The 12,402-nt window shown below is 33.5% G+C and overlaps 1 protein-coding gene across 1 annotated transcript; it reads left to right on the forward strand.

Annotated features, from left to right (window-relative positions):
- The first annotated feature begins 5,006 nt into the window (after positions 1 to 5,006).
- Positions 5,007 to 5,924, forward strand: LOC126490469 (olfactory receptor 4K3-like). Its single transcript, XM_050125406.1, has one exon. It carries the CDS (start codon positions 5,007 to 5,009, stop codon positions 5,922 to 5,924), a length of 918 nt encoding a protein of 305 aa, XP_049981363.1.
- The last annotated feature ends 6,478 nt before the right edge of the window (positions 5,925 to 12,402 follow it).

Consider the following 12,402-nt stretch of genomic DNA (forward strand, 5'->3'; position numbering starts at 1 on the left):
CACTTTCTCTTCTATCAGGTTCAGTGTGTTCAGACTGATATTGAGGTCTTTGATCCATTTGGACTTGAGTTTTGTGCATGGTGATAGATATGGGTCTATTTTCATTCTTCTACAGGTTGACATCCAGTTGTGCCAGCACCATTTGTTGAAGATGCTTTCTTTCTTCCATTGTATACTTTTAGCTCCTTTATCGAAAATGAGGTGTTCATAGGTTTGTGGGTTAAAATCTGGATCTTCTATACGATTCCATTGGTCAATTTCTCTGTTTTTATGCCAATACCACACTGTTTTCACTACTTTAGCTCTGTAATAGAGTTTGAAGTCAGGGATGTTAATGCCTCCCGAAGTTCCTTTATTGTATAAGATTGAGAAAACATTATTTTGAGTGAGGTAACCCAGACACAGAAAAACAATTATCATGTGAACTCACTCATATGTGGTTTTTAAACATAAAGCAATGAAAACCAGCCTACAAACCACAATCCCAAAGAACTTAGACAACAATGAGGAGACTAAGAGAGACTTACATAGATCTAATTACATGAGAAGTAGAAACTTTTAAGATCTCCTGTGTAAATTGGAAGCATGAAAACCTTGGGGGAGGATTGTAGGTGGGAGGGGAGTGGCAGGGATAAGAGCAGAGAAAAATGTATAGCTCAATAAAAATCAATTAAAAATTAAAAAAAAACTTTGCAGTTATGTACAAGGTCAGAGTTGTAGATGTCTAACCAAGGTAATTAACACAAAGAAGCCTAAAAAAAAACAATGCCAATTCTTCTCTTGCCAAGTCTCTGAGCTTGTCTCACCAGGCACAGTATTCTGAGCTTCTAGTAATAGTCCAATACCAGAAACCTTGAAATTTTGCATTGTCATGTAAAATGGTTCAGTTCTGCCCATATCACTTACTGAAAGAATGTGCTGTGACCAAGGAGATGTGACCCTGGTAATTTTTTTATTGCCTAAACATCCTGTAAAAAGTTCTTTTGAGACTAGATAAATAAAAGAATCAAGATGATTTGAAACAGAGAATTTGAGCAGAGATTTGAAACAAAAGAGAGCTAGAAGCTGCAATAATAAATAAATTAGAGCCAACAGAAGAAGAAAGAACATGACTTGAATAACATGTGTGTGAATTATTCCCTAACTCCTCACATTAGAAATATCCTAAATACTTTGTGTCATGCTACTGCTTCTGACCTGAACTCTGGAAGGAGTCTTGAGAAGTGGACTCACAAGCTACTGTTAACAAAGATTATCTAGTTTCCTTACCACCCTTGTTTCTGCAGATCTGCCCTTTTCTTTTCTTTTCTTTTCTTTTCTTTTCTTTTCTTTTCTTTTCTTTTCTTTTCTTTTGGTTTTTGAGACAGGGTTCTTCTGTGTAGCTTTGGAGCCTGTCCTGGAACTAGCTCTTGTAGTCAAGACTTGCCTTGAACTTACAGAAATCACCCCACCTCTGCCTTCCAAGTGCTAGGATTAAGGCATGCACCACCACCGCTCAACCAGATCTGCTTCGTACTACAACACACAAATCTTTCTGCTTCCCTTTCTCTCACATTTCTCCACCATATACTTGTTCATCATAAGGCTGCCCTGTGGATGTCTTTCACCTGCCTGAGCTGCTTGGTACAAGGTGGATCATGGAACTAAGCCTCATTCATAAAAAGACAAATAATATTAAGTATATAATAAGCCATTTTACACAGCAAGCTCACTATTAACTATTTACCTGAATAAATTAAATATGTGTGTATGACAAGCATAGAAACATTTGCACTGTTGTATTCCTAATAGCTATAGATTAGATACAACCTTAATATACTGAAGTGTGGAGTAGATAAATACACATGCATACAGTAAAAGTGGTAAAATGAAATTACTGATATGACAGCATGGCTTAATCCCAAGTACAGAGAGAAGAAACCTTGAATCAAAAGAAAACATAATATGTACTATGACAACCATACCATGAAGACATGACACTTTATACCTTCTCAGTTATTTACATCTCAGATATGTCTCAAAATTATATACTATTTTATGCTAAAATTTTGAGAAAGAAATTATTAAATTGTTGATATAAATACAAACTTGTAAAGCCAATGTTGGTAATAATATGGATGATTTCAACATTCTAGAAATTGAAGAAAGATCATGTATTTCAAATAAACTTGTGCTAGATAGTTTAATTTAGCATTGGGCAACATTCAAAGCAAATTCTTGTGTCAATATTTTCTAAATGACTAACAGGTAAAGGCAATAGGTGAAATACATGTGATGGATGAAATGCATCCTATTACATACAAAACAAATATGTGGAACATATAGTGTATAGTTCAATAAGTTCAATGCCATGCTGTTAAGACTTTAAAAAGAGGGATATAATTCCATTGAAGAATATAGAGAACATTATGCTAAAGAAAAGCCAGACACAAAGAAGAAATTTAAGATGTGTTTTCACATATAGGCAAAGATATAAAATTTGGATTAACAGGAAAATAAAAGAGCTGTAGTCATATTATATCAGAAAGAAAATAGAAGATATTTAAATTCAGTTATATGTGTCTAATAATTCTAGAAAATTAACTAAATTAAAAGTACAGTTAGTAGATTGGTACTTAATGATGGTAAATTGAAGAGGTTTTTAGATGTTTTAATGAACACACAGTATCTATGTAAAGTACTGATATGCAATTTTCCAACATGTCTGTATATCAAAATATAATAGTGTTCAATTTAAGTATATATAATAAATGGACTTAAAAATGAAAGCAATATTATGCCAACTAAAATAAGTTATTTTTTTTCCTGAATCCTGGGTGTGATATGGGTTGATCATAGAGTGCCAAAAGAGAGTATGGGAGAAAATAAATGACTCCATTGGCATTTTCAGCTGTTATAATTATGTATGTAAAACTGTAAGGGCTACAGACAAGGTGATTTTTTATACTTCAATAAAAATTATATTTATGTGTGTGACATAAATTAATATACATATGCCTATATATGCATTGACATGCACATATCTATGTATATGCCTGCATTCATGTGCATGTTTACCTGTATTCATGCACCAATACATGTGTGCAGATTAGAAGACAACATGATGGAGTCAGTTTTCTCCCTCCATTGAAGCCATGAACTGATGCTTAAAAGAAATCTCACACTAGCTCAGAATTGAGAAATAGATATTTATCTAGGGGTAAACTCACAAATCAGAATTTTTCACTTGACCAGTTGAATCACACAATCAAAGACCATGGAAATGAAGTGCTCCTTGATCTATGGTTTTCATCTAATATGCATCTCTAATGATTGGCTAATAGGCTTAGATTAGTCTTATTTTTAATTTTTTGTGAAATCTCTCATCATTTTTTGGTATAATACCACTGTATACTGTCAACAACAATATACAAGACTTCTGTTTTTCCACACCTAAGCCAACATATTTTATCTTTTGTTTAATCTTTTTTTCTTACATTTTACAATTTTAACATGAATGTGGCGTTAAAAATGGGGCATTATTTCAAGATACTTCCAACTCAGGATCCCCAAGGGTTTGGATGCATTTAAAGTACATAACAGGAACATTCCCAATGCAATCATTCTTTGTCAGTGTATATAAGCCACACTGAGATGAAATTCTTGCCCACATTGTTCACAATAGTAATCACATTATTGCCATATATCGTAGTGTCAGATTCAAGCAGCATTTAAAGGGAACATTATCAACTTGAGAGAAGTTGTTTGATGAGATGACTGCTATTGTGTAAGTACATCCCCAAATAATAGTTTTACTATCATTTTTATCACAAATACTCATTTATAAAGCTTTTTTCTGCAATAGCAGCACTTTTTTTTTCATTAGTGACTTTCAGAGAATCTTGCATCTGCATTTTTAATTGTTCTATTTTCCAAAATATATAAGTTTACCTTTCTAATAAGATTTGAGACTTTTGGAAATTTTAAGCAGTTTTGTATGTTAACATAAAAATAAACTCTTATTCATGTAACATGACAAGTTACAAGACTCTATTGAAAAAGTATGCGGTTGATAGGCAAATTACCTTACTCTAAAATTGTCTTAACATCTTAGAATTTTTGATGTCTATTTTTGAGAGACAATAAAGTAGAGAAGCAGGTAAAAAGAGTGTGAAGGACATGAGAATGCTCGGAGCTTTGAATAATAATAGTTACTGCAAATCCCACAACTCAATATAAATTATCTGAAATGGCATTTTATATAAGGAAGGAATGAATGAATGAGACATAAGGTAGAGAAGGTGGGAAACTGGCTTTCATTTATCAGTTACTCAGAATGGCATGTGAAATATCGCCATTTAAAATCAAAAGCCAGCCAGGATAAGGCAATATGTAACATATCGAAGGTCTCTGAATATAGGATTGTTTACAGAAATACTCTAATGGATAAGTCAAAATTCAAGGAAGAACGTAATGTTAACAATGTGCCTTTAGCACCTGGCTTTTCCAATTATTTGATGAATGATTTTTCTCACATTTTATAGTAGATTTGTTTTATACTATATTTTTATATACAGCCAACAAGAGATTTATGCAGGAGAATTTTTTGTTCTTGTTTGAAATGTCAATAAATTCTCATTCTTGAATAAAGTTACCAGGTAGAGAGGCTGTAGCTGTGTCTCTGATATTTAATCAAAAATTATTTTTCAAAAAGACAGGTTAATGCTTGGAAAACCTCAAAGAGAATATGTGAAATTGTTAATTTTCAACAATATAGATAAAATTATGCCTATAAATATTGTCATTTAGATGTACAAAGATTTAGACCAATCATTCTACATTTAGAAACCTTTCTAATTAGACCAATGTACAAATACAAGACTCCTCTTTTAAAATTTGACTTGATACCAGTCTAGTATATAATTTGTATTTCTTCTTACTTAACTTTGAATATTATGTTATTGCATCTGTTTCAGGAACTCTTTGTAAGACTTTGTCTCTAACACCCATCAGAGCACAGTATTTAAATGGAAGAAACTAATCAGACTGTGGTGTCTGAGTTTATTTTTCAGGGACTTTGTAACTCAAGAGAACTACAGATCTTCCTCCTGCTGCCATTTTCCACCCTCTACCTGATGACTGTGGTAGGAAACATCTTTGTGGTGATTTTAATCATCACTGATCACCATCTCCATTCTCCCATGTACTTTCTGTTAGCCAATCTCTCATTTGTTGACTTCTGCCTTTCCTCAGTTACTACGCCCAAAATGATCACAGACCTTGTAAAAGATATTAAAACCATTTCCTTTGGAGGTTGCATGAGCCAGATCCTCTGTGTGCATTTCTTTGGAGGAGGTGAGATGGTTCTTCTTGTAACAATGGCCTATGACCGCTATGTGGCCATCTGCAGGCCACTCCACTACACCAGCATCATGGACAGACAGAAGTGCATCTGGCTCGTTTTGATATCATGGATCATTGGATTTGTGCATGCCATGAGTCAACTGATTCTGATTTTGGAGTTACCTTTCTGTGGACCTAGAGTGATAGACAGCTTTTTCTGTGATATTCCTTTGGTGATGAAATTAGCCTGCATGAATACTGATACTCTGGGAATCGTGATAAATGCTGACAGTGGTGTTTTAGCAACAACTTGCTTCATTCTGTTGCTGATATCTTACACTTACATTCTAATAACTGTTCAGCTTCACTCTAAAGATGTTTCCTCAAAGGCACTCTCTACCTGCACCTCCCATATCATAGTGGTTGTGCTATTCTTTGGACCCTGCATTTTCATCTATCTGTGGCCAGTCAGCATCATGTGGGTGGATAAGTTTCTTGCTGTGTTTTATACAGTCATCACACCTCTCCTGAATCCAGCAATCTATACATTGAGAAATAAAGATATTAAAAATGCCATTAAAAAATTCAAAGATCACAAGTAAATTTGGCTATAATTTTTAGACTACTTTTCTAATAAAAACATTTATTTATGCATACTATTTTAGCTGTATTTTGACCATGAAATTGCATATAAAAATAATTTCCTCATGGTATTTGGTTCATGAACATATGGTTATTAAAATAACTATCATGAAAGTACATTCAAAAGTACATATTTAGGTTGTTACCACTTAGAAAGAATAATAACTGCATCATATATATCTATGTGTCTGAAGAGAAGATGTAGATAATGTTATAAAAAATAATCACTACCATTTCTAATCATTACAATTATCACAGCACTGTGCATATAATTTTAGATAGACTATTATTTACAAAGTTTCCTTTGAATTACCTATCAAAATTATAATTTAAAAATATATCATTGTAGTCCAATCTTAATTTTAACTTCACTGTAGAAAATACTGAAGATATTTTCAAGCTTTGCTTCCTCTTAGAGATCAAAATAATTTACAAATTCTAATGCTAGTTGCTTCATATTGACATGATCTCTGCTATTTTTCAATTTGTACCTATTCAAATGAAATCATAATTTCCTTTTTTTTACAATAACTGAAACAGTAGTGTTCGTGATATTAGAATACAATCCCCTCAGTTCACAATTACTTTTATGAACTTAATTTTACTCTATATCCTGTAAGTAGAACAGTTTTATAAAAAATAATGTTTAAAAATATTATATATATAATTTATGTGCATATACATTTACATTTATATGTATATAGAGAGAGAGACTTAATACTAGCTACCATTTGATAATATGTGTCATTTGCTGTATAAAGTTCCACATATACATATTTACAATAGTTTGATATCTAGTATAATCCTAAAAAGAGATGTAAGTCATAATTTCTTGAATATCCTGTCTTATATTTCATGAATTATGGTTGTATGTGTATTCTAATAAGTTAAATATATTCTTATAAACTAAAAAAGACATTCAAATACCTGTATCATGATTCCCTAAAATCAGATTAGCAATAAGCAAGGCTCATGTCTATCCACATACCTTGAGTTTTGGGGAACTATATTGGGAAGTTTTTGTATCTTTTATCTAAAATATCATCTCAGCTGTGTTTATAGATTTAACTATCTAACATTTAAAGTCATCATTTTTTCTTTTTTGAAATTTGTTCTTTGGCAGTATCTGCAATAAGCTGATTGCATATGTCTAATTTTCCTGTCCTCTTATTTCCATATTTACCTCCTACTTCACTTCTATATTACCCACTTCTCCACTTCCCCAGTACATGCACAACAGTGCCTTTTGACAGTTAACTGGGCATGACCAATACTAGGCAGGCTTCAAATCATGACTGCATTGGCTGTGCCATGCCCGCTAGATTGTATTTCACAATGCCTCTCATGATTGCAGAGATCTTGCATGCATTCTTTCTGCCCCCTTTCCTCATTTCTCAAATCACTGCAATTTTACAAGCTATTTGAAACCTACACACAACTTACTTTCAGCTGCCTGTAGGCATACCATTATAGAGAACACAAGAGAACCTTTTGCTAAACTATAATTAGACTGGAAAATACGTGCTTATTGCCTGTGTGATTTCTAAGGATATGATTTCAATTTTATTTTAGCAATTCAGTGATATTACTTCTACATAACTGATGCTTCAAGAAGAAGCACAATGGAGGCCAGTGGGACAGTTCATTGGGTAAAGGAGTTTGCTGCCAAGCTAATGACCTCAATTCAATGCACCAAATCTACGTTAGAGGAAGGAAATCAACTACCTTAACCTATTTTTCTTTTATTGTTATTGCTGCTTTTTATATTCTTCTCACTTATACTAAATTCTTACTGCAGTTTTCCCTCTGTCCCATCACTCCAGTCTCTCCTCCCCACCTCCCCTCTCCTGCAGATTGATTTCCCGCAGTACTGAGAAAATATCAGACCTCCCAGGACATAAAATTAGCATGACATAATATGATACAACAATACTGGGCAAATGCCATCATATCAAAATGGATATGAACAGGGAAACCCAGTATGAGGAAAAGCAGCCCACAAGCAGAAAAAAAGGGAGTCAGATACAACCCCACTCCCACCCTTAGGATTTCCACAAAACGCGATGCTACTCAGTCAAAACATACATGCGAAGGATCTAGTTCAACGTCCTAGAGACCCCCTGATCTCTGAGAGTCCCCATGAGTTCCAGTCAGTTGATTCAGTGCTTATGGTGCCCCGTCCCCTCTAGTTCCTCTGAACATTTTCCCCACCACCACCTGTGTGCAGGACTCCCTAAGCTGTGCCTAATATTTATCTGTAGGAGTCTGCACCTGCACCTATCACTTGCTAAATGAAGTCTTTATACTCTCTTTGATGGCAATACTGGTAGACTACTATCATAGAACATTCATGTTTGTCTTTCTGAGTCTGGGTTACCTCACTCAGGATGACTTTTTCAAGTTTTATTCATTTGCATGTAAATTTCATATCATTTTTTAATAGTTGACTGATACTCCATTGTATCAGTTTTTTTTGTATCCATTTTTTTGGTTGAGGGACATCTATTTTTTCCAGTTATAGTTATTTTGAGTAAAGATTCTATGAACATAGTTGAGCAAGTGTTCTTGTGGTAGGGGCAGAGCAGCCTTTGGATATATGCCCTGAAGTGGTATAGCTGTGTCTTCTAGACACCATCAAACTAAATAATACTACTTAAAATGGGGTTTAGATCTAAGCAGAGAATTCTCAACAGAGGAAAACAAAATTTACTGAGAAACACTCAAGGAAATGCTCAATATCCTTAGACCTCATGGAAATGCAAATCAAAATGATTTTGAGATTCCAGCTTACTCCTGTCTGAAGGCCTATGATTAAAAGTACAAGTGACAGCTAATACTTGTGAGGATGTGGAGCAAGGGGAACACCCCTCCATTCCTGGTGGAAGTGCAAACTTGCAGAGCACTTTAAAATTCAATATGTCAGTTTCTTGAGGTAGACTAGATCTACTTTAGGCTGATTTTTGAGAGGGTTAAAATTGAAAGACTGCCTTGAGTCCAGAAGAGACTGTAGTTTTAAACTGTGTTGAGATAGTGGAGAAAGAAGTACTTTAGAGGTTGATCTCAATGCATTGGATTTGGTATGGCTCCAACCTATGAGAGTGGAATGTGGTTGTTTCATAAGTATAGTCCCACAAGTTCATGTATTTAAAATATTGTTCTGCAGTTGGTTGAATTGCTTGAGAAGTACTAGGTGTGACTTTGTTGTAGAAAGTGTGTCAGTTGGGATAGACTTTTAACTTTCAATATCCAATACCATTCCCAGTTCTCTCTCCCCAGTTCTTTCTGTCCTCTGCCTCATGTTTTTGGATAAGAGTTCTCATCTACTATTCCAGGGTCATAACTGTCTGATTACCTGCTGCTCCACTCTCTGCCATGAAATCCATGAACTATAATCCTCTAGAATCATGAGTCTAAATTAAATGTTTTTATTTACGAGTTGCTTTTATTATGGTGTATTGTCAAGTAATCTAAAGGTAACTAAGACAGTAAGAACATTGTGATTGCATATGAATACTAGATATTAGCTTCATAGACATTTTGTAAATATTTCAGATCTGGGAATTTGAAAACCTAGATCTAAATCAGATGAAAGTAAATTCAATTTATTATGGGTCATAAATTTTATCTTGCATTAGGAAGTACCCTTTCCTAATGCAGGAAGGCTATACTATGTATGATAATAACAGAGCAAGCAACTGAAAATAATTTTAGAAAAAAAGGGGGTCCCAAGTAACTCCAGACTGATGTCTGTTCAGTTTAAAATGTAATGAACCTCAGATAGTCCATCTCAAATTATGAAATATGTTAATTATGTGATCTGCATCTCTCCTAAACAGCCATAAGACCTCCACTCACCCTATTTCTCTCAGCTTACAATCAGCCTTCTTGCTAGTATCACTAAAAACTCTCAGTCAGCACATCTGGGATATAGACCCTACAATGAACTGTAGAGCGATGTCTTCATCTTCTGCTAGTAAGATAAAACCTGAAACAAAATTTAATGATTTTGGAACTGTTTAAAGTATAAAAGTGGTAGTAGATGAAATGGTGCTTATGGTACATGTTAGAAGGACATGAATAACTAAATATTTCTTTTTCTTTTTCTTATTTTTTTTTGAGACAGGGTTTCTCTGTTGCTTTGGAGCCTATCCTGTAACTAGCTCTTGTAGACCAGACTGGCTTCAAACTCACAGACATCTGCCAACCTCTGTTTCCCAAGTACTGGAATTAAAGACAAACACCACTACAGCCTGGCAGAACTAAATACTTCTATGGGGAAAAAAATGCATCACTTTTACAACAAAACTATAGGAATACAGTTTCTTATTTATTAAAAATATAAATAAAAATAATAAATTGAATTTCATTAAATTTCTACTATCCAAGATGAATCAGCGGGTAAATAAATTTTTGATACATTGTTTCCTGTTACATTCAATATTTAAAATGTTTTGAAACATAGTCTGTAACTTATTTTGTATTTAAATAAAATTATCATTGTTTAAATATTACAAAGTTTAAGCACATTCCAATCTAGAAATATAACTATATTTTCTTAACTGTTCATTATTTATTTTTCCAAAATTTCATGTTGTCCATTTTCTTATTTTTTTTTCGATTTTTTTTTGACAGGGTTTCTCTGTGGTTTTGGAGCCTGTCCTGGAACTAGCTCTTGTAGATCAGGCTGGTCTTGAACTCACAAAGATCCACCTGCCTCTGCCTCCCCAGTGCTGGAATTAAAGGTGTGCACCACCACCACCCGGCTCCATTTTCTTTTATTAAATAATATCACAGTTCAGAAAATAGCGTCCTGGAATTTCACTGTTAATCCATGGGCTATTCCACTGGAAATTAATAGTTTTATAACTATAAGATATTTTTATTACAGTGACTTGATTTTTCATTTATTCAGAGCATCAAATATATAAGAAAATAGATATTTTAAGAGAATGCATGTATCTTATATGTTCTTGATGTCATTTTCCATATCTAATAGACTGTTAGAGACTTTTCACATTTTTTGAATTATCTTATTTCATATAATATTCATCATTCATCTTAATTTGGGAGGCAAATGTGTCATTTGGCAATTAATAACTTAAATTTTGGTATTTTTAAAAACAGCTTGGTATGATTTAGATTCATGTTACTTGACAAATGCTATTAATACTTAGTTCCAAAAGTCTTTACTTTTTGTTTTTAGTATTTCACTTGTAATCAGAAGCTGATGATATCATAATATAAATGAATGTGTAGGCTCTGTGCCTGCTGCAGTCTATTTGAGTTAATATTGTATTAGTTCTACTATCTGGAAAACACTGTTTCCTTGGTGCCAACCACGCTCTGGTTCTTAAAATCTTTCTGCCTCCTCTTCCACACACCATTCCAAGCTCTGAGGGGAGAAGCTTGATGAAGACCTTCCAGTCAGGAGTGAGTGTTCCAAAGTCTCGCTTTCCACACATTGCCCAGCTGTGCATCTCTGTGATTGTTCCTATCTACTGTAAGAGTAAGCTTCTATGACAATAATTAAGCAATGAACAAATCTGTAGGTACATATATACAGAATTGGGATTGCTTTTCCTGTAACTAAGGCTGACCTCCAACTCAATATCCAAAAATGACCCTAAATTTATGATCATCAGTTGCCACTGCCAAAGTAGTAAAACAAAAATTATGTAGATTTAAAAATAGAAATAGCAATGACAACAAATGGAAACAACAGAAAAGAAGCCATTATATTACTGTCTTAAGTAAAGTAGGAATTGTGTAATATTTATCTGATGATCATGGAAGATCCACAGCATATATTTAGGGGCTGCCATTTGTGAACAGAGTTTAGTGATTAGGAGTATAGATTATAATATACTATTGATACAAATACAAAACCTAATTTTGATGCTTCATTCCTCGAAAATTCAATTTCTCAATCCATAAAATGTATGTAAAATACAACACAGGGTATTTTGTGAAGTTTAAGTGAGATAATGTACTAAAAACAGTGCCTTTTGCAAAAAAATATTTTAATAGAAGATATATATATATATTGATATTAACATTGTATGTCATATTTAACTTTGGTATGTATACTATATCTTTGTGAGGAATAATGAATTAATAAATAAGTTCATGGCTGTATTATTGAGTCATCATTTAAATTTTGTGAAAGACCTCAATATGTGTATCTAACATCCATAGTAACTTACATAAACAAAAGACAAAACATAGAAAACCGAGCTAAATGTTCAGTTGTTCAAGAACAGCATTAATATCAAGTGTAACAGAAATTACTGTAATCCATGTGGGAGAACTCATAGGAAGAAATCATAAAAGAAGCAAATGCATCTTTGTTTATCAAAAGCAAACAAAGCACAAAACAGCTGCTTCTAGAATATCAACAAAATTAGCCCATTGTATTTATTCAATCCAGTGTATTAATAG

Source organism: Alexandromys fortis, unplaced genomic scaffold, assembly GCF_014885135.2.
Source record: "Alexandromys fortis isolate MF-2015 unplaced genomic scaffold, M_Fortis_MF-2015_v1.1 scaffold_229, whole genome shotgun sequence".
Lineage (NCBI taxonomy): Eukaryota > Metazoa > Chordata > Mammalia > Rodentia > Cricetidae > Alexandromys > Alexandromys fortis.